The sequence below is a fragment of the Vulpes lagopus genome, chromosome 1, assembly GCF_018345385.1.
Source record: "Vulpes lagopus strain Blue_001 chromosome 1, ASM1834538v1, whole genome shotgun sequence".
Classification (NCBI taxonomy): domain Eukaryota; kingdom Metazoa; phylum Chordata; class Mammalia; order Carnivora; family Canidae; genus Vulpes; species Vulpes lagopus.
Window position 1 is genome coordinate 77,841,959 of NC_054824.1, and position 23,312 is coordinate 77,865,270.

Genomic DNA, 23,312 nt, shown 5'->3' on the forward strand with positions numbered 1-23,312 from the left:
CCCTGCTCCAAGCCAAGGTGAAGGGCAATTACTGCTCTGCATTCTCCCTACATCTTCCTACTGGGCTCAGTGACAGACTTCCCATTTCCGCACATTTGTCCTTTTTTTAAGATTGTATTCATATATTTGAGAGAGAGAAAGAGAGTACGAGTGGGGGGAGGGAAAGGGGGACAAGCAGACTACCCAATAAGTGGGGAGCCTAACACGGGAGCTCTCTTCCAGGACCCGGAGATCATGACCCGAGCTGCAGTCAGACACTTAACTGAGCCACACAGGCATCCTTCAGCTCATTTGTTTAGCATCTCCTGTGGTCCAGAGAGCTGGGGCCATCTCTACCCAGAGTCTAACTTCTGGGGACATCAGCCCAGTGACATAGGGAGAAGGCCCAGTGTCAAGTATCAGGTGCCTACTCAGACTTGGGTTTAATACAGGGTTCTTCAGAGGGATCCAACAGCACCACTAATGGCTGCCTCTGGCCTCCCCACTGCTGAGCCCAGACACGCTTTCTGATTCCAGCTCCTGCAACCTCCAGGTGCCCTGAGCCCATGCCATACCCAGCCACTACCTACAGGCTTTGCTCTTCAGGAACATGGGCTGTGGTTAGTGTAGCTAACACAGAATGTCTACTTTTCCAATCACTGCACAGAACGCTACCCAGTTTTCCTCTGGGTGATGCCCAGCCCCCTTAAATCTTTCCACCACTCCAGAAAATGAGGTTCTGAAGGCTAAAATGGGATAAAAAAAAACTAACCCCTTCCTAAGCACTATCTGCTGGTAGATTTGTGGTCTCTTTCACTGGCCATCCATGCAGTAGGGTTATCTGCTGCTTGAAAAACACTAGGAAGAAAGTATCGTATAAGAGATATTTCTGCACCCTTCTCTGTTCTGACATTCCGCCCTGCAGGCAGAACAGTCTTCTGCATCAGATTCCCTAGGCGAAGTTTTACTTCACTGAGAGATTAAGAAATCAGAACTCCTTGTAGTCATGACCTTTGTGATTTATCAGCGACCATTAAAAATGAACGTGAACACTACGTCTGAAACTAATGATGTACCATATGTCGGCTAACTGAATTTAAATTAAAAGATTTTAAAAATGAATGTGACGACTCTGTACACACCTATGAATGACAATGTCAAATGACAAAAAAGTGGAGCATCCAAGAACTTGCCCACACTGATTACTGTTTTGTAAAAACCAGATGAATCTGTTGGTTTTGTTGGGGAGGAAGGAAAAAAACTTTCCTCCACCCTCTTAGGTTCTTTTCTTGGAGGCCTGCAAATCAAACTGACAAACGACAGATTAACAAGAGGGGAAAAAAAAATCAGATTTAATTATGTTCATATGCATAGGAGTTCACAAAGGAATGGGATTCAAGAAAGTGTATAGAATTGGAAGCTTACGTACTATTTTAGCAAAGAGCAAGCAAGTAATTGTAGAGAAACTAGACAAGGGAAAAGGGGTTTGGGTCTTATGGAGGGGTAAGTTGTGAGAAGGTGACTAGAAAATGTGCAGTAAACGAGAGTTGGGAGGTCAGGAGGTCTGTTATGAAGATGAGTCTCCTCTTTCTGGTAAGGGAGAGGACATATTTGCAAATGGAAATTTATGTCACCTTAATAGAGAGAAATGTATGTCCTGCTTTTCGACAGAAAGGGGAGGGCAAAGAGCTAATTGCCTTCAGCTCAAAACAATCTTTCTACCAGATTGGCATATTTTGGAGCGGCGTACTCTGATCCCCTTCAGTTAAAAAATGAGATAACACTAGGAAGACAGGGTGGTAGTTGTGTTTTTAACGCTGATCTTATTATGTTTATTGATTGACCAACCCAACCGTACGTGATCCTTATGCAAATTCTAGCAATAAAAAGCCCCGAGAAAGAAAAAATAAATTTAAAAATCCTGCCAAATCCCACCACCAAGAGACATTACTGAAATTCTGACACTCTCTTTGTCATCATGCTCCGCATATATTGCAAGTTTTATTTTAGAGACATACTCTTTAACAGGAATTCTGTGGGAGCTGGGCAGGCAAGGAGCCAGCCAGGGCTGGGGGTATTTCAGATGGATGGGCTGCCAGAGAGGAGGAGTGCCAGAGACGAGGAGGCTCTCCTCAACTGTGAACTTTATGGAGATTAAGCCCTATCTCTGCAGGATTGCAGTCCCTAATTAGGAAAGGAGGCTTCTAGAAGGGGACGGCTCAGCATTCCACAGCAGGGTTGTCTGCTCTTCCGGCAGGCTTTGGAATGCTGCAGAACCTTACTCCTCTTTGTTTCAAATGGAAAATGTAAAGACAGAAGGAGGCAGGTAGCTGACAGACTGGAGTCAGGCTGCTTCTAGATGGGGCTGGCTGAGGTCACACTGGATCACAGAGCTGGGGACACCCGGAAGCCCCTAGGAATTCTAGCCCAGTACCCTTGGTATAAAAAGAGGAAACTGAGGCCTGGGGTGGTGGGGGAGGGAATAGCATTCAACCGTGCAGACTCGGGAGTGGTACGCTCCCACCCTTCCTTCGTTGTCAGGTAACCGAGAATATTTATCCCCGTGCCTTCTCCAAACAGAACGGAAATCGGTGTCTTGCATTAAGACATTTTAAGTGCCATCTGCACAACTCTGTTATTCCAAAACACAAATATATTGACTAAGGTGAGATAACTCACGTTGCAAAAGCTTTCTTCTTTCTACAAAAGGTTTCACCAGAGGGCTCCTCCCATGGCAATCTTGCCTCACAGTATTTCAGTGGGTTTGAGTGTGCAGGTGCTGTTGTATTTCATAAGCTGAGGCCTTTTGATGTAGAGGCGGCTCCGGCTCCAGAAGGGTTTGTGTTATTGTTTATGATGATGGGTTCATAAGGATTTGGGGGAAAGGGACATTAGTGAAGGCTTAATCTGGAAAGGTTGATGGCATGAAGGCCCTGGATCCATCATGTGGGATTCAGGTGGGGGTCAGGGCAGGACCAGCTACGTGATTTGTGGGGCCCAGTGCAAAATTAAAAAGTAGAGTGACTTGTTCAAACATTACCATGACTTTCAATATGATGGCAGCAGATCATTAAACCAAGAGCGGGGGCCTTCTAAGGGCGGGGCCTTGTGCATCTATATAAGCCTGCCGCCCAAGAGGTTGCCCTAAGTCAGGCTGAATGGCAGGGGCGTGGATGGTATGAGGTGAGGTACACAGAAGTGAGAGATCAGGCCTGTAAACTAAATCTGTCCCACTTGCCTTTGAGATACTTCACCTTTCAGATTTCACTTGGCTTCAGTTATTGGTCCATGTGTCACTCCCAAGGTCACAGATTGATGAGGCAGTGGGGGGTGAACTATACAGGGAGGAGCTGTGTAGTATCTGCAGTCACGGGCAGAGCTTCTTGCTACGGACCAGGCCTCGTGCCAGAGCTGTGCACCATGACTACTTCGCCTTCATAGAAATACTCGTCTAAAGGAGCAGTTAAGACCAAGCTTCTAGAGATTCCTGGGTTCAGATCTCACTGACTGAATCCTTGGCCAAGTTACTTAACCCCACTCTGGGCCCGTTTCCTCATCTGTTAAGGTAATGACTTCCCTGGGTTCTAGGAAAGGGTGGTAGGAAGATTGAATGAATTGAGTGAATTCGTCTGTTTTAAGCTGTTTGCCCAGTGCCTGGCACACAGTGTGTGCTTGGTGGAGAAGGAGGAAAAAGAGGAAGAGAAGTAGAATAAGTAAAAGTGGTGACCGCTGTATAGTTTAGTAGAAAGTTCTCTGTTACACAGAGGAGGAAAACACGGCACAGAGCCATTAGGAGGTGGCCCCAGGTCACCCAGCGAATGAGCAGACTGTGCTATTCCTCAGCCTTGGTATCTCTCAGGGAAGCTTTCTGGTTTGGCCTCCTGTGCCTCAGTCTCACGGGGATGGGCGGATCACCAAACCCAAGCTGCTGCTTCGAAGTCTCCGCTCCCCCACGCTCGCTCAGCACCCCCAGCGCACTGGGCCCTGTCGTCGGCACCGGGCGCCAGCGGCCGCGATGAGCAGAGGCAGAAGGGAGCAGAGACAGCCCGGCGCGGTGGCAAGTGCCGTGTCCTGTGACTCGTCCCTGGTGAGGGTGGCAACGGCACAGAGGAGAGGACCGTCTCCCATCCAGGAGCCCTGGAGAAAGTTCTGGGCTCCGGGCAAGAAGAGAGGACGGGGAGGAGGGGCCCTACTGTGCACTGCCGAAGCCATAAACTGAAGTAAATTCCTTCCTCTCAGCCGCACTGGCAGGTGGTGACCGGAGGCAGGGACACCCCGAAAGTGCAGTGAGCACTGAGAAGAGTCTGAGCCGCAGCTTCCCTTCCTTCCTCCGGTGGGAGGAGAGGCAGGCACGAGGGTGTTGTGGGCGCAGGGCTTGGCGGGCCCTCACTTGGGGGGCACCGTCCCACCCGCCCTCCCTGCCATCACCCACCTCATTCACCTGCTGCCCTGCTCTTTTCTTCCAGGGTCAGTGGACTCTCCCCCTTCATGGGTGACAACGACAATGAAACCCTAGCCAACGTTACCTCAGCCACCTGGGACTTCGATGACGAGGCGTTCGATGAGATCTCGGATGACGCCAAGGATTTTATCAGCAATTTGCTGAAGAAAGATATGAAGTAATGAATTACCGTTTCCATCCTTTCGGCCTCCCCACTCCCCGGACTGGTGTCCAGAAGCAGGGACGTCCTTTGCCCACCGTGGGGCCCTTCTCACCCGAGGAGAGCAGGGCGGGTGCTGCGAGTGGTTGGGGGACGGCTTCCTAGGCCTCCGGCTGCCTGGTTCCAGATGCTCCACGAGTATTTATTTATTTATTAAAATTTTATTTATTTATGATAGACACAGAGAGAGAGAGAGAGAGAGAGAGAGGCAGAGACACAGGCAGAGGGAGAAGCAGGCTCCATGCAGGGTGCCCGATGTGGGACTGGATCCCGGGTCTCCAGGATCGCTCCCTGGGCCAAAGGCGGGCGCTAAACCGCTGAGCCACCCAGGGATCCCTCCACGGGTCTTTAGAAGCACAGAAACCTCACCTGGAAAAGCAACACTTGAGCGAGGTTGCCGGGAGAGGGGCAGCTTGTGTGTGAATGATGCAACCCCTGTTGTCTCGGGTGTGCGCTTGTGGCCGCGGAAGCCGTGACACCTCGAGGAGTGTCCTGCTGCTCCGGCCTGCGCCTTCTCCTATCCAGGGTGCTTCAGGGCTGCCCTCCTGAACAGCGTGCTGCTCCCGCTGGCCTGCCGCTCGCCCAGCCAGGCTGCGCTTTCAGACCGGCTTGGGCCGTCCCACGTGTCCCCGGCCCCCGTCACGCCGCAGTCGTGCAGGTCCCCTCCTCTGCTTGGGGGCTGCCGGAGGAACACATCAAACGGGTGACCCGTGGGAGGCCAGTGTGTGTCTCGCGGACAGCCTGGGGCCGTGAGGGCAGGTCAGACACATAGGCGCTCAGTGCAAGTGTCCCCGCGAGACGACAGCGGAGCCGTGGAAGCTGGAGCGCAGGCCTCGGGTGAGGCCTCTGGGGCGAGGCAGCTGGGGAGGCTGCAGCCAGGCGGTGGGGGGCTGTGCGTGGGAAAGCCAGCCTGCCCCGGGGAGGGAGCTGGGCTGGCAGGGGAGTGCACGGTCCCTTGGGTGCCTTGCCCACGTCCCCAGGTGGCCAGATGAGGCGGGGCCTGGCCCCAGGAGCCCCAGGGGAGCACTCGGCAGAGGCAGCAGCTCCAAGCTTTGCCCTAGGAGGGTGGGTGGTGTTGAACAGGCGGGGACCAGAGGACCAGAGGAAGGGCGGCTGGATCCGCAGGCGGTGGCTGCAGCAGCCAGGTGACTGTGTGGAGAAAGCCCTATCCTGCCTGCCCGGCCCACGGACCCCCGAGGGTACCGGTCATCTTGCTCCGCTCTGGGAGAAATGCTGTTTGGGATCAAGAGCACGGCTGCTCAAAGTACAGCATTGGAGGGTCTCTCAGAAGGCTCTGGTTTTCTGGTAATATGTCCGCTTCTCATTGCTTTTGAGCTACCTCAGGCCAAACTGCTCCAGAAGCTCCATCTACACTCCTTCAGTGAGGCCTCCTTAGCGTCTTGCTCTCACAGCCTGTGCAGCAGAAGTGGGCATGGCCCAGGTAGAACCTGGGTGTCGTGGGGACCTAGATTCCCTCCTAGCGGGAGCGAGCCTCACTCCCAAGTGCTTCGCGGAGATGCAGACCTTCCTATTAACACTGGTCCAGGGTGGCTTTTGTCCATCAAGCTTGAGTCACTGATGATTTGGTGAACAGGCGTTATGTCTATACCCGGTTTTCTCATCTGACCTTGAATTAATTCAGTAATGAGCTGTGCTGACCCCTCTGTGCTCATAAAATGGATTCACCAAAAAACTGATTTCAATTATCAAGACACTCGATTCCCATAAACCCTTAAACCAGAAACATTAAACATTAAATATCCTCTTCAACCAGAAATCTTCACCTATCAGCATTTTTAAAAATACTTTTTTTCCTTTTTAAAGATTTTTTTTTTAATTTTTTTTCTATTTATTTATTTATGATAGGCACAGAGAGAGAGAGAGAGAGAGAGAGAGAGAGAGAGTCAGAGACACAGGCAGAGGGAGAAGCAGGCTCCATGCACCGGGAGCCCGATGTGGGATTCGATCCCAGGTCTCCAGGATCGCGCCCTGGGCCAAAGGCAGGCGCCAAACCGCTGCGCCACCCAGGGATCCCAAAGATTTTATTTATTTATTTATTTATTCACGAAAGACACAGAGAGAGAGAGAGAGAGAGGCAGAGACACAGGCAGAGGGAGAAGCAGGCTCCATGCAGGGAGCCCGATGTGGGACTCGATCCCAAGTCTCCAGGATCACGCCCTGGGCTGAAGACGGTGCTAAACTGCTGAGCCACCTGGGCTGCCCGAAATACTTTTTTTTTTTTTTTTCTTTTCCGAAATACTTTTCTATTATAAAATTAATACATGTAAATTGTAGAAAATTTGGGTATAGGAAAATTTAAATAATCCATAATCTCTTTATCTGAAGATCACTACATTGTACTATACTTAGCAAATTTACTTTTTACTCCTTTTTCTATGTCTGTTAGCATTTGGTTCTTTGGGCTTTATTAGTCCGATTACAATGAAAGTGATGGCCCTGAATTATTCCAGAATCCCAGAGCTTTCAGAAGGATTAAATGAGTTTGAGTGCAGTTTCTAAGGTGGTCCTAATTCATAGGTTGTATGTAGGACATACTTCCGAGTTTTAATGAGGAAAACTGGACACTCGACCACACCGTAAGACACGAAAGCTCAGTGATTCTCAGAGATTTGCACCTAATGTTTTATTCTCCCCTCCACCAGACAAGGAGACAGGAAGATGAGGCGTCCACAGCCCCCTGTCCCTATATGACCAGTAGAATGATCCCACCCTAGAATACCATTCCCAGATGTGTCCTCCCTCACCCTTCCTAGACCTAGGAAGGTCATAAGACTCCAATTGCTTACTTGGTGGTTAGACCTTAACACTTCCCTATTCTGGGTCTAGTCAGTGTAATCTAGACTAAGGGAGGAAAAGGCCCTGTGATCATGGTGGATGTACTGGGAACAGAGAGCCCTGGGCTCTGCCCTGTGTGACCAAGGACAGGTGACCTCCCATTTCTGATCTGACTGACAGTCTCTGAGGTCCCCTCCTGCTCAGAAATCCTCTGATCTCTGCCTCCATCAGAAACCGCCTGGACTGTACCCAGTGCCTTCAGCATCCCTGGCTCATGAAAGACACCAAGAACATGGAAGCCAAGAAACTCTCCAAGGACCGGATGAAGAAATACATGGCAAGAAGGAAATGGCAGGTAATGAGGGTGTCACCTTGGACTCGGATGTTGCACCTCACATTTGCTTTTTTCGAGCTACTCTCAATCCCAAAATGCATGTTTCTGAAATAGACTGGGACCAAGCCTGACATTTCATGTCTTGGTGGCCAGGGTTGAGCAGTGTCACCTTGAAGACTCTTTGGCAACCCTGGAGGATGTAATCTCCTGAAAGGCAGTGGGATGGCCTTACATTTCTTTACAGTGAAGGAGGGCACAGGGTCTACAAAGAGAGAGAGATGGTCCCCACCATCCAGGGAGATTGTATGTTACTATGTGTGTCCTTGGGCGGGGGACAGCCTTGCTGTGCCTTCATAGTCTCACCTGTAAAATGGAGGATGTAGTGGAGCCAACGTCACAGCATTGCTGGGAGAATTATATGAAGTGATCCTCATCTGGCCTTGAGCGCGTTGCACGGCACGTATTAGGCGTTCAAAACTGATACCAGTAGTTCATACATATGAAGGGCTGGCTACATGTCAGGGAACATTCAGAGCACTTTCTATGCAGGGAGTCTTTTAGTCCTGGGAGGCAGGTACTACTATTATCCCCACTTTTCAGACAAGTCGAGGCAGAGAAAGGTTAGGGAAAGTCACCAAGAATCACGTAGCTAGTAAATAGGAGGGGATTCAAACCCAAAGCCTGGCTCCAAAGTCCAGTCTTAACAATGACACAGAATTGCCTCTGATTAATAGCAGATACAAAAAAAAAAAAAAAAAAAACTGTCATCCAAAACCACAGAGAACTTGTCATCAGCTATTTTATTTGTATTATCGCTATTAGTATACAAAATTTCTGAACTATTGGAGGGTCCATGGTTTCTATCTCAAGGAACGTATATAAAAAAATATATATATATATATATATAAAATTTTTAAAAAAAGGAACGTATAGTGTGACGGGGAACTGAAGCAAATGGACATAAAAGGACATAATGCACACCAAGCATCATAAACTATCAGTATAGCCTTACATAGCCATATATGTGAGTGTGGATGGGAGAAAGGAGCCAGTCACACTAGAGTTGGATATGGCTGTGATGAAATGCTGCCAGGGGCAGGACTTTGAAAGTGGTCGTAGAAAATGGGCTAGAACAAGGGAAGAGGAGATAACAGCACAGGAGGAGGAGAAGGCCCAGACGACCTCATCCTGACAGTAGCAGAGTCCTTTAGCCACACAGCAGGGGGAACTGGGGCATTTAAAACTTGCCTGTGTGGCAGAGAAGAAGGAAATTTCTGTTTTAGGGGCAACTGGGACACTGGCAATTTGCCATACAGCATGACTAAACTGTAGTCACTACCCCCTCAAAGAGTACAACACAGAGCTTGAGAGCAGCAGAGGCTGGGGGGGGGGAGGAGAGGGGACTTAGGGTGTGTGGGTTTTAGGGACTGCTCCCCCCTGAGTGGCTCAGCCAGGACTCCTCCACAGTGGAGGGTCAGCTCCTGGTTAGCCCCCGGTGAAGGTTTAGGGGGACCTCCCGGCCCCCCTCAAGTGCTAGGTGACTTGGAACACCTGTGTCACTTACCCTCCGGTATCCTTAGGATCCAGTGAAATCAGAGTAACTAATGTTCTTAAAACAAAACAGAAAGGGGTCCACAAAATCAAAGTTGGCTTTATTAACGACCCTGTGGCCAGTAGATCTTAAGGAAATAACGGTATTTCTGGAGTGGATAAGGTGGCTGGTGTGGGGGTGTGGCGGTCCTCAGTGCAGTCAGTCTCACTGGGTTTTGCTTGGATGACACTGAAGGTTAAGAAGCAGCTTTATCCCTCAAGTCCCCTGGGAGCATCGACACATCTGTTGATGAACCAAAGCCAGGAAGGACCTGAACCCAGGGGACAGGGCAGAGAAAAGGAAATGGGAGAGGAAATAAATGGAATTTTTTAGTCCGATGGGTCAGGGAACCATAATTTGTGCGGATATTTTAAATCACTCAAATTTTTTTCTAGTTCTTAACAGTGTTATTAGCCATAAGGTTTCCTGCATGTGAGAAGGGAAAGAAAAGGACGGAATTCTGAGGAGGAACCTTAATTTCGTTATCTTCATATAGGCAGCAGAGTTTGGAAATGGTTTTTCCACCAAAACAGTGGTTGGGTTTTACAAAATGACACGCAAAAGTAGTCTCTAAAATCCCACGCAGCACACGATGTCCCTGAAGCATCATTTCACTGGTAATGGTTCAGCTGCACCTAACCATCCACCGTTTTTACCCGTGACACCAGGACCTTAGCACACCTAAGGGGGAGTAGGGGGCTCCCTCCAGAGCGGCTGAGGTTCTGGGTGGCAGGGCAGAGCAAAGTACAGTGGTACACAGCGGTGGAGAGGAAGGGCCAGGGCAGACACAGGTGCTATCGTTCTGGTGTGGGCTCCGTAAAGGGCCCGGGAGGAAGGAGGTAGCATGAGAGCAGATCCCTATAAGGTAATGTGTCATTGAATTATCGTATCATTGATCTTAGAGGAAAGTTATGCTGAAAGAAGGCATGTTTTTTATTTATGTGGAAAATAATTTTAAAAAGATGTGAACGATAGCACTGAGGGAGAGTGGAGAAGGATAAACCGGGCTTCTGCTTGTAAGACTTGAAGCAGAGGACTAGGAACTAGAGGCCTACAGGCAGCCGTCTTTACTTTCTGAGACCCACAAAGACTTCAGCGTGGACCGTGGGCCCAGAGAGAAGAAAACTTTGACTCTACGTAGCAGAGAGTACTCTTGGCCATCAGTCTTGGCACTTCTCAGGGGAAACCAGAGTCTCAGAGCTGTTGGTATCTACGTAGGGTGGTGATGGCTGGCTGGCTCTAGGGTAACCAACTGGCCCCAGTGTGCCAGGGGCCATCCCAGCTTTATACTCAAAAGACTCTCATCCTGGGAAACCCCTCAGTCCAGGCAACCCAGGCTGGTTAGTCACCGTCGCTGGCTCTCCCAAGGGAGGGAGCCTGTGCGGCCTTAGGGAGGCCAGTACAAACACTGCCTGCCTGGAGCCCAGGGACCCAGCCTTGGCAATTGTCCTCACACAAGGAAAAGACTTTCTCAAAATAAGGATGGAACTTAGCGAGTTGAAACTTCCTTTCTTGATGTTCCAAAGATTTCTAAGTGTCTTAGAGCAGCAACCAGTTTTCAGCTCAAAGGCATGAAACTGGAAGTCTAGAACATACAGATGGATTTCTTTTCCAGTTCTGACAACTTCTCCACTGATTTTTTTTTTCTCATAAATCAGTTCCCAAAGATTGAATCTGATGTAGGTTATTTTTAAGATTTTCCTTATTAAGCACTTTTTACTTTTCCCCATTTTAGAAAGTATATGCTGTAAGACTACGTCTGATAGAAAATTTCCCCCTCTTTGTAGCCTATTTGTTTGCTAATGTGTATTGGCTCCCTTCTCTGGAATATTCTAATTCCCTTATTGCCTTGTTCTGGCAACTTCATATTCGTCATTTTGTTAAAAGAAGAGGAAAGACTTCCTTATTCCACACCGCACAAGTGAAGACAGTCCTGATTGGTCACGACCCAGGCGTTTGGAAGTAGGGAGCCCACGGGCTCGAGGGGAGTGTTCCCTGCTGCACCGTCACGTGTGTGCGTGACAGGCTTTCTGTGGAAGGCTGGAGCTGTAGGGAGAGTCAGATCTTCTGGTTCAAGAACTTGAGGTGCACAGGAGGGAACTGGTTTGCCTAGTGACGTCCCTTTGTTCAGAATGAACTGAGGTGAGAGGCTCCTGGCCCAGGCCAACCGGTCTTGTTGGGTAAAGAGAATGGAGCGCCGGAAGGGCTGGGTCCGAGAGTCTGGCTCTGCGGGGGCACGGCCCGGTCTGAGGTCCACGCCACAGGGAGGGCTGCGAGGCTGGCACCCAGACACATGGCTGAGGTCTCGGGGAGCGGCCCGCGCCAGCACAGCGTGCGCGGCTGCTGGCGCCCGGGCTGCGGGTACGCTCTCTGCAGGGCCACGGTGCCTCTGCACACGGCCAGCTCGGTCGGCCGCCCTCTGTCGCCTTCTCCCCGCCCCAGTCACCTCCACCCGGGGCTGCCTGGGTTCTGTTCAGAGTGACGCGGCTTCAGCCTGGTGACCGAGGGCCGGAAACGTGACCACAGCTCAGTGATACGGGCCGAAGGGCGCATGGCCGGAGGGGCACGTCTGAAGAGTCCACAGCAGGGGGGGGACATGGGACAGGGGACAGAGGAGTGGCTGCGGTCGCCACGGTTCTCTGCGTGAAGCGCGTGCACACGCTGAGTCCTTAGTGCCCGTGATGGAAATAGCCTGGCTTCCAGGGAGCCCCAGATCGGGGGGCTTTACCCCAAGGCCTGGGCGCGTGCAGCCCACGGGGGCCCGGGGAAGCGCCGCCTGTGCGGCGAGCCAGTCGGGCGCTCCGGGCCACCGCACCTGGACACCCCGGGCGCCCCGGACGCCGACACACGCGGTTCCCTGGCCGCCGCCCTGACGTGCGAAGGGGCCGAAACCTCCGGGCCTGTGGGACCTGAGGGCGAGGGGCAACCCGGGCCCGGTGCTGTGGCCCGGGCCACGTCCTGGTCTGCGGCCCTCGCCTGGCAGAGTCTTCACCTCGGGTTCTGGCCTCCTCATCGGAGAGTGGCAGCCCTGTCCTGCCCGAGGCCTCTCCCCTCAGAAAAGCCAAGCAGCAGCGCTCTGCATGTCCTCGGGCCTCGCCTTCCAGGCCTGGGTGGGCCCGGCCCCAGCAAGAGGCTGCCCCGAAGGCCCCGAAGGCCCCGAAGGCCCCGTGCATCCCGGCATCCCGCCCTCGGCCGTCAGAGCCGTTCTCGAAGGCCCTCAAGTGTGCAATCAATAACAGAACTAATGAGACCGTGGAGGTGACCTCAGGCAGCCCCCCTTCCACGGAGAAGGAAAGTGAAGCGGGGGGCGGGGGGCAGGGGACTTGCCCCAAGTCCATAGGAAGCCTGTTCTGGGTCCTGTGCTAACTCCCCAGCTCGGTCCCTATCATTGTTTTACGAGAAACAGCCCCCGGGGCCGGCCGTCAGCAGGGAGTCTCTGGAGCTGTCTCAGCCGCAGTTGCTTTATATAAACTATCCCTTTTATGGGAGTTGAAGCGCAGTATGAAAGGGTTTTTGTCTCATGTTGACCTTGTTTAGTCACATTAACGCACACATCGCTCTGGGCCCCATTCCATCGGCGCACATCCCCGGACACGCGGAGCGCGCGGGCAGAGCAGGGCTGGGCGCTCCTCGCCGCACCTCGGCTCGCGGGGCCTCGCTCGGGCCCAGTGCGCTCCTAGCCGCGCCCTTCTCCCCCGACCCCGACCCCGACCCCGACCCCCGCTGCCTATTTTCCAGAAAACGGGCAATGCTGTGAGAGCCATCGGAAGACTGTCCTCTATGGCAATGATCTCAGGGCTCAGTGGCAGGAAATCCTCAACAGGATCCCCGACCAGCCCGCTCAACGCAGAAAAACTAGAATCTGAAGGTAAGGAGCTCCAGAAGATTCTTGTCTAGCCAGTCGGCGAGAAAGGAGGGGTTACGGAAGGGACATGCGGAGGCTTTGGGGAGTTTCTTTTTTTTCTTTTTTCTTTCTTTTTTCTTTTTTAATAATATAAACGACAAGGGTTAAATTCAGAATGAATTTTAGGTTGCCTCCTGACAACAATTATTACAGTCTACTGGTTCCTCTTTAAGGGTCCAACCTTAACTGTTTTCAGAGGGAAAGTTATTTAACAGAAACAGATGACCTCCGCTGCTCTTTTCTCCATATTTCACATAAGAATCAGCAAAGACTTCATTAAAAGCTTCCTTTTCTCTCATTACAAAAGTGCTGTTGGTATTTGGACAGGCAAACATAAAAATCGCAGAGAGCACTATCTTCTTAAACATCCGTCCGTATTCTTTGTGTTTTTCTTTAAAGAAAATGAACTGCAGTCCCTATTGATTTGGGCACTTTTCATGATGGTGCAGCGGGTCGTTTGAATGGGGTGGAGCGTGCGGCAGGGCTCCTCCGCAGACCGGTAGGGTCAGCCGCTTGCCCTGGCCAGCTCCTCAGTGAAGGCCTTGGCCTCGTCCTGCTCCAGGTGCATGTGGGCTCTGGCCCTGGTCTTCCTGAGGCACTTCATTTGGCCAGAGACACCCCCCACCCCCCGCTGCTTGGTGTTTTCCGTGTCCCAAGGTGAGAAGCGGGGGCCAGACTCCTCTTGTGCCTAAAGGCAGGCTGCGTGTCCCCCGGGCCGCTCTGACGGGGCTAGGGGCACAGTCTGCGACACGTGGGCCTGCTCCCTCCTGATCCGTGCTCCCCAGGTGACCCTGAAGGGAAGGCAGAGGGCACAGGGTCCCCTCCAAGTACAGCTTATACCCGGACCAATCATAAATCCCTGGTCCGTGGTCATACACTGTGAAGGCGGCGTAAGCGTGGGGACCAGAACTCCCGGCAAGTCGAAGACGTGCCTAGGACCCAGGCCCTCCTTCCTGAGGAGCAGGCAAAGAGCCTGCCACTGCAGGAGGAGGGCAAAGTGGGGACAGAGACCGGGAAGGCCGGAGTGCTCCGTCCTCCTTGGATATCCTCCACTGAATCCTGACAGCATGGAATGCAGCCAAAAATCCTTTTTAAAGATTATTTCCTTTTTCAATGTGTCAGCATAAGGGAAGGGGGGAGTTCAAACATTTCCGCAGTTTGGGCACAGTTCTCTCTCCTGCCAAAACCATCTGGCAGCAGGCCAACCTGTCCTCAGGAGAAAGGTATGCTTGATTCAGTCCTCTAAACTGCGTTAATTGCTGAATTATATCAACTTAAAAAAAAAAAAAAGTCAGCTTTTTTACACCAGGGAAGAGAACAGGGAATGAAGAACTGACTGTGTTTTCTTTCCCCATCTCCTAGAAGATGTGTCCCAAGCTTTCCTTGAGGCTGTTGCTGAGGAAAAGCCCCATGTAAAACCCTATTTCTCTAAGACCATCCGTGATTTAGAAGTTGTGGAGGGAAGCGCTGCTAGATTTGACTGCAAGATTGAAGGTAAGTTTTAGCTAGTCTTCCCCGGACTACAAAAGGGGTGTGGCGGGCTGTGGGCCCCGCTGTGCCCGTTACGGGTAGCCAGGCGGCGGGGATACCTGGGCGGGGAGGACTCGGCCCACTGCTCCCACTCCATCTCCTGAAGGCTGGTGCCATTCAGTGACTCACCTGGGGCGCCTCTGCTAGTTCACATACTTACATCAGCCTCTAGACTCAAGTTAAAAGTGGTTTATCATAGACCTGTTTGGCTGTGGAACATGCCGAGCGAAATGAGCTTTGCAAGCTTCTGGGAAGCATGTGAACTGCCCATAAGAGGTTTCAAAGGAAGGTTGGCATGAAGAGTGTAAGATGGGGAGCTGGTGGCTCAGCTTCTCATCTGCGGGCTCTGTGACCTTGGGTGATGATCTAAACTCTTCTGAGCCTCAGGCTTTTTTTTTTTTTTAGATTATTTATTTATTCATGAGAGACACACAGAGAGAGGCAGAGACACAGGCAGAGGGAGAAGCAGGTCCATGCAGGGAGCCCGATGCGGGACTTGATCCCAGGACCCCAGGATCATGCCCTGAGCCGAAGGCAGATGCTTAACCGCTGAGCCACTCAGGTGTCCCTAACCTCTGAGCCACCCAGGCATCCCAAGCCTTAGGCTCTTAAGATGATGTCTAATGCCTGAGTAGCTAGTTCTGGGGATGCTGTCAGAGGACATATGTGAAAAGGGGAAACCTTGTAAGTCTGTTCAAGACGTCATGCAGTCAAGGGAAAAGTTGTGACATTGGTAAGTGCAGAGTGAGCATGCCTTGTGACCTCAAAAGGAGGGGAGCTGGGATCCAGATGCTTATGCCGTCTTCCCCATGCTTCTCTGCCTGCCAAGAATAATGAGGCCATAGAATTGTGAGTTGTTAGAGCTCCAGGGAACTTAAGTGATCTTAGCATAGAACCTGAGAAGTTAGTAATGTCGGTGACACAAAAATTTCAGTTTCCACAGATTGCAGCATTCCAGAAAGATTAGGGCAGGACTGGATTCTTTGTCTCAAGTCTGTGACTGTTCTGTGCCAACCAAAGTGAACGGTCATCTCCTATTTCAGTCTGACCAAATAAAGCACAGAAGTTCATTAAGCAACTTTCCCAAGGCTGCAAAGCACAGGACAGCAGTCAGAACAAATCATGCCTCCCACGATCTAAGATTCTCCAGTAGTATGACTGACTACATATTGCCTTTTGGGCAAAGTAACCCAAAGTGAAGAATGAAGAAAGTTCTCCTCTGTCATTAAAATTGCTTTGTAAATGCAGTGCCTATCATCATCTTTCTCTTTTTCCATTCAATTAAAAAAAAGGTGGGTGTGTTGCCTTTGCTAATGTGGAAGTATGCAGATTGGGGGTACTGCTCAAAGCTCTGGGGCCAATGCTCAGAATTCTCACCATCACCACTGTCTTGGGGGTCTTCTAAAGTTCTTTTTTCCTTTTTAAAAATTATTACAACACAGTGATCTCGGTTTTGTACTTTTCTCTTTGGGAATGTTTCCTTCATATTTGCATAACTTTGGAGCACTAGGGAGGAATTAAAGCATATGGCTGCAGTTTTGATAAAAACAAAATCTACTTGAAAAGAATGTTAGAATTCTTAAGTTCTTAGGTGTAATTTTTTATTCTGGATGGGGCTGGAATGTTTTTTCCCGTAAAAATATTTCTCCAAAATGTAAGAAAGAATCCATTAGAATCATTATATATTTGTAAAGGCCAATATGTGTATCTTACATACACATCATACACATATATGACATGTATGTCATAGGACACATACATATATGTATGATGTATATATTTAAAAATATTTTTTAAATGCTGAACTTTGCAGAAACATGACTAATAACATAAAATGAGTCTAACCAATGTGGTCAATTTCCAGTTATCTACAGTAGGTAGATTATCTGTCTTTGGATCAGGCTAAGATATTGTTTTGGTTTTTTTTAGCAATATTATCAGCTCCTCTAACTTATGTATTTATTGAGCTTATTGTCAGCTTTGAGTTATGATTTACATAACATAAAATTTACCCATTTTAAGTATACAATTCAGTGATCTTCAGTAAATTCACAGAATTGTGCAATCACCACCATCCAATTTTAGAACATTTCCATCACCCCCAAAAGATCTCTTGTGTCCATTTGTTCTCTTATTTTTAATTTAAAGTTAAGTTCAACTTTTATATAAGGTAAGAAATTTTCTTTTCACCCAAGGAGATACTTAGCTCTAGGTGTGTGGTTGGAGTCAGGGCTATGTCCCACATAGTACTCTAGATCTGTATAAAGGTGGCTAGTACAAGCCCCACATGGCTGGCAAATGGCATGACTGGTATCTTTTGTGGAGTTTTGGATATTACTACTTACAGTATATGCCCATATCCAAATGTAAATCTCGAAAGAGATGCTAAAAGCCAAAACATCATTTTTTTTCCCTTTACTCCCGAAATCAATAGAGGTTGCTTAGGAGCTGCTTGCATGAATTGATAAGAAATTCTGAATAACAGTTTTCCCAACTTGTGTTCTCTCCCTGTGCTGCAGGATACCCAGACCCTGAAGTTGTCTGGTTTAAAGATGACCAGTCAATCCGGGAGTCCCGCCACTTCCAGATAGACTACGACGAGGATGGGAACTGCTCTTTAATCATTAGCGATGTTTGTGGGGATGACGATGCCAAGTACACCTGCAAGGCTGTCAATAGTCTTGGAGAAGCCACTTGCACAGCAGAGCTCATTGTGGAGACCATGGAGGAAGGGGAAGGGGAAGGGGAAGAGGAAGAAGAGGAAGAGTGAAACAAAGCCAGAGAGAAGCAGCTTCTAAGTCATATTACAAAGAAATTACCAAGACTATTTCTCTAAAGCTCAAAAAATCCAAGATAGTAAAAGCACCTAGTGTGATAGATTATCTAGTTAGGTCATTTGAGGGTTGATTGTTCAGCAACAGCAGGTGGTACCTAGCAGCAGCTATTGATGGGCATTAATGTGAATTAGCTGGCATCTTAAGATATTAGCACAGCCAGATTTCATTTGGGGAAATTACCAGTAATTGCCTGATCAGTTGATATTAAAGAGAAAGTAACCAAAAGAAATCTTTATCTGGGTAAAGTCATAAATTCCCTAACTGAAAGCACTCATGACAAATAAGGCCCTGGGGTCACAGCTCAGCCCTGAAGGTCCCTGGAGATGGAGACCTGTCTCTCCCAGCTCCTAATTCCAGGGAACCGTGTCGTCTCCAGTACTGCAGCACTTCATTCTGAAAGCAGTTGAGCCATTCTAACTTACGAGGCACATCTGATTCCAAAGTATACTGTATACATTCAAACTTTTCATTTCTCTCCCCTGTTCCATCTGCCAGTTTTTCTGGATCTGAACTTGCCATCAGTTTGAGCACCAAGGACATTATGCTTCTTAGATTCTGAAGACCGGTCCCCTGTTCATGGATGGCTGGCTTCCTGAGGAAAACAGAATCTCTTTTCTTCCAAAATCAGTAGGAAATCTAAACTTATCCCCTCTCCGCAGATGTCTAGCAGCTTCAGACATTTTTGTAAGAACCCGTGGGGGGAAAAAAAAGATCCTTGCTAATGTGCTTTTCTTCTGAAACCAGGATTCGTATTTGTGCTGTTATTAGAATATCAGCTCTCATGTGTGGTAAAGATTTTTGTGTTTGAATGTATGAAAAACCAGTTTGCTGAAAAGTTAGTCTTAATTATTTATCGGCCACTATGAAACAGATTTCAACTGATGAAGGGCTGTAGAACCACACGTACTTTGGAATCTCCTTTGGGGTAGTCTGAGTTTAACACGCTTTCGATTCTAAACACTCTCCAGAGAGCTCTACCTACCTTATGGGTTCTGCGATGTTTTCTTCTTGAATGTGCTCATCAGTCATGCCTTGCCCCCAGCCTTCAAATGTATTCTTAGACCTGATAAATGCACTCAGACTTGCATCTTTAGGAATTTTTCTTTCACTACATTGGCACTTAAATTTTTCTTTATAAACGTTTTGAAGGTCATAAACAAAGACTATAAACTGATATGCCTAATACATTTCTCTGTGTGTGTGTGTGTGTGTGTGTGTGTAACATTCCAAATACGTTTTATTTTCCACTGTTTGTAAAGTGCAGCAATTTCATATTTCAAGGGACTTCTTACTAGTTCCTCAAGAAACAATCTGAAATGACTTCAGTACAACCCTACACAGTATCAACTTTAGAACTTTGATATTAGTCTTATGTTACCTTCCATTCTATTTTTATCTGCTTTTTGCTGCTAGTTTCAAATTTGCCAGTATTTTTCTTTTTGCTTTTTAAGCAGTTACAACTTTTTTTCATAATAGCCACAGTATTGCCACAGTTTATAATAAAGGGTTTTAAAATTTGATTTAGAGCATTTGAAGCTTTTCTTCACTTAGTTGTGTTTAGACTATAATCTGCGTGTGCATGTGTGTTGTCATGTGTGTGCGCATGTGTGGTGTGTGTTTGCTACAGGTTTTTAATGTCTTGAAATTGTGTTAATGTTCTCCCAGTTTATTATGCCATCAGAATGGTAAATGAGAACACTACAACTGTAGTTAGCTCACAGTTTTTAAATAAAGGATACCACAGTGCACGCTGTTTGTTCAATCTCTTAACCCTTCCCTTTCTTCCCATGCCACTCACTGGAGACTACCCAGATACATCCTGGAAACGACAAAAAATGCAGTGCTGCGTGAATGGCTTAGATGGTTGTGTTTCACTAAGGACTCGCATAGACCTTGTTTATACTAGGAAGCCTAATTTGCACATTATATACAAAATCTCTCTTGAGCATCAGTTTGATTCAATTGCATTCTACAGATAAATTCAAATTCCATGGACGTTTGCTATCTACAGAATCCTCATAATGCTAAGATCTATATGACATTCTTGGCATGTGACAAAATCACCATCGTTAATATTATTGACCAGGGCTTGGTTTGCATTTGTAACTTTAGTGCACTTTGTTACTGGCAACCAAGTGCTATCTTTCCGTGTCTTGATACTGAAACATTTGTTAGGAGGAAATTCCTGATAATGCTCCTGCTTTATCAAAAATCTGTTATCAGGTGGTGAGCCCCTTAGGTCTTGAGTTTTCAAACGATATTATAGATATTCTAAAAGGAATCGGGCATGCTAATAAATGCTGAATTAGATGATTCTATGAGCCCACAGTGTATTCTAGAAGGAGAAACAATACATTGTCCAGTTAATAAATATTTCAATTTTTTCCTTTTTTTAAGGCAACCACAATTCACAAATGTTCCTAGTGAGGAACTTACTATTTTTAAAGAAAAGAACTTTTTATTCCTCGCTAAGGAAAAAAGGGCCATATGTATTCTGCACCAGGAAAAATAACAAAAACATTTTCTCCCATTCCATTTTCATCCCAAACACATAAAAACTTGTTGGTTGCTGTTTACGTTGCATTACTTCATATTAAATGATATTTCTATGTCTAATTAAAAAGACATGATGACTGTTGTCAGCTCTATATAGTCTCTTTTTGTTTTTGATCAAAGTGAGTTTTACCTTTCAAATCTTACTGGCTTTTAATAAATCTATGCTAATAAGTATCAAGGACATGAAGGGTAATTGAATTCTAAATTCAACTAAGTTCTCCAATTTTCAAGAAATCACAAGTAATACTACTTTCTTTACCCTTTAGGAATTCCTTCTCTGTATTTTGAAAGGGTGACTCTAATGTCTGTGCTGTCATTACTGAGGCTTTTTGTCCCATGGCACAGCACTGCTGGCTCCCCGGCTAGATGGGGCTGTGACTAGTCCTGGTCACTGAGCTGTGAGGAGAAGTGATGTGCATCCCCTCTGGGCCAGAGTACTTAAATACCAGTGCAAGACTCTCCATTATGGCTGGCAACATGTAAGACAGTGACTGCTTTATCTGCCTAGGTCCCAAACCAGCCCCCAATGGATATATAACACAAGAAATAAACTTGGTTCCAGTCAGCTATAAATCTAAATATAAATTTTTTCACCATAAAAAAAAAAGAAATAAACTTGGTTCTTATGATTCACCACGATTTTAGGGTTCTTTGTGGCTGCTACATAACAGTCTATCCTGTTATAAGGTCATCATCAAATTTGAGATCTGTTTTGACTAATACGGTAGCCACAAGGCACAAGTGACTATTTAAGCTCAAATTAACGTAAATAAATTTTAAGATTCAACTCCTCAGTTATGCTAGCCACAATTTCAAGTATTCAGTAGTCACATATGACTAGTTTCCACATAATTGGACAGCACAGGTTAAAACTTTCTGTAAAGTTCTATCACTACTGTTCTAGATGGACTAGGGAAAAATGAGAACTCCAAAGTTTATCTTAACCATATTGCCGTGAAATTAGAACTTAAATGTTTGTGTGAAATAGTTTCACCGTTTATACTGGATAATATAGACTCAATAACTAGGTTACAGTTTTTGGTTTTTTGTTGTTTTTTTAAAAAAAGATTTTATTTATTTATTCATGAGAGACACACAGAGAGAGGCAGAGACACAGGCAGAGGGAGAAGCAGGCTCCTTGCGGGAAGTCCGATAAGGGACTCAATCCCAGGACAGAAACACTACCTGAGCCAAAGGCAGCCACTCAACCACTGAGCCATCAGGTGACCCGGTTATAGTTTTTGATTATTCATTTATATTCGTATATATTTTTTACTTTTTAAGACATTTTAAAAGTACCAGTTCTATGCTCCTCACCACCAAATCCAAGTAGACCTGCAATTCACAAGCAATTACAAGATTACTTGTGATATGAAACAACCAGCCAGGACAACAATCTCAAGTGTTTTGGAACCTGGAGCTATCTGAGATAGGGGAGCATCCAATGGGGCTACTTGAGATAGATGCAGAGAGACCGGGTCACTAGGGCAGGATTTCCTTGGCAGTGAACCAAAAAGGAGGTGGGAGGGGCCACTGGGACAGCTAAGATCATTAACATTGGTTGTTTTGATCACTGGGACTGGAAATACCCAGGAGACCTACAGTGTTTGGAGACAACCTTACATTTCTAACTGCTGCTTGTTTGAAATAGCCTGTAGGCCTTGCCATGTTCTAAATGCTAACATTCTGCAGGGAGAGCTTCATGTCAGAGACTATAGCCCCACTGGTGACCACATGAAGTATATGATACATCTTCACATTATCATGGCACTAGATTTCTTCTAGTTGGAGATAACTAAGGAAGAAGAAAATTATCACTTAACCTGTCCATTTGGTCATTCACACTTACTAGCTTATTCTGGGCAGACATAAGTAGTCACTAATAGTGAAGCGATAGGTTGAGCTATTGGGCCCCTCCACATCCTTATCCCAGATGGTAGGTTAACGTGAAGGATAGCCTCAGACCGAACTCATCAAACATTTATTAGCAAGTAGTCATACAACCTGTTCTGTAGAGTCCATTGAGTCTAAGATCTCGCTCCAGAAGGCACTTGACATGTTCACTGAAGACAAATGCTGCAGAATACACGGGTAGGATTTAGCTAACCTGGTTAATCAGTCAAGGGGAGTTGGTTCCAACTGTGTCTCTTACTGGAGCTGTGCAGCTTGTGCTTCAGTCCCCTCATCTATAAAACCAGAGTAACAGCTCCTCCCTCTTAGTTGTTATAAAAATTAAGTGAGCTCAGGGCACCTGGGTGGCTCGGCCGGTTAAGCATACAACTCTGGATTTCAGCTCAGGTCCTGATCTCAGGGTCACGAGATCCAGCCCCATGTCGGTTCCGTGCTGGGCATGGAGCCTGCTTAAGATTCTCTCTCTGCCTCTCTCCACCCCACCTCTCCTGCTAGCATGCATGCACATGCTTGCTCTCTTTCAAAAATAAAAATAGGGATCCCTGGGTGGCGCCGCGGTTTGGCGCCTGCCTCTGGCCCAGGGCACGATCCTGGAGACCCGGGATCGAATCCCACGTCGGGCTCCCGGTGCATGGAGCCTGCTTCTCCCTCTGCCTATGTCTCTGCCTCTCTCTCTCTGTGACTATCATAAATAAAAAAAAATAAAAATAGATCGATTTTTTTTTTTTTTTTTAAAGTAGGCTGCACGCCCAGCATGGAGCCAAATGCAGGGCTTGAACTCACAACCCTGAGGTCAAGACCTAAGCAGGAATCAAGAGTCAGAAGCTTAACCAAGTGGGCCACCAGGCACCTCTAAAAAATAAAAATAAATGAGGTCATGCACATTACCTGATCCTGATGGTAAGCCCCTATTCTTCTGGCACTCAGAGATGCTAAAATACATCAGAAACATCCTCTACTCTCAAGTAACTGTTTATATTCCTGCAGAAACAAAATACAGATGTGAAAAAGTTATATACTAACGAAAGATGAAAATAACCATTTAAATTCGTCCACCTCCCAGAAAAGGATATTTGAATTTGAAAGTACCCATGCAATTGTTCAAGAAATAATTGCTGCTCTGGGATCCCTGGGTGGCTCAGCAGTTGAGCATCTGCCTTTGGCCCAGGGCATGATCCCCAAGTCCCAGGATCGAGTCCCGCATGGGGCTCCC

General features: G+C 47.5%; 1 protein-coding gene across 5 annotated transcripts in view; it reads left to right on the plus strand.

Moving 5' to 3' along the window:
• MYLK (myosin light chain kinase) overlaps window positions 1–19,378 on the plus strand; it is a 180,693-nt gene extending 161,315 nt beyond the window's left edge. For 3 of the 5 annotated variants that reach the window (XM_041772555.1, XM_041772573.1, XM_041772578.1), the window contains 5 exons: window positions 4,446–4,598; window positions 7,668–7,791; window positions 13,100–13,229; window positions 14,628–14,759; window positions 17,315–19,378. In XM_041772555.1, coding sequence (XP_041628489.1) covers window positions 4,446–4,598; window positions 7,668–7,791; window positions 13,100–13,229; window positions 14,628–14,759; window positions 17,315–17,565 — 790 coding nt within the window. In that variant the 3' untranslated portion in view covers window positions 17,566–19,378. Of the gene's footprint in view, window positions 1–4,445; window positions 4,599–7,667; window positions 7,792–12,934; window positions 13,230–14,627; window positions 14,760–17,314 lie in introns of those variants that run through there. The other 2 variants (XM_041772565.1, XM_041772586.1) reach the window with 2 other exon arrangements.
• Window positions 19,379–23,312: the final 3,934 nt, after the last annotated feature.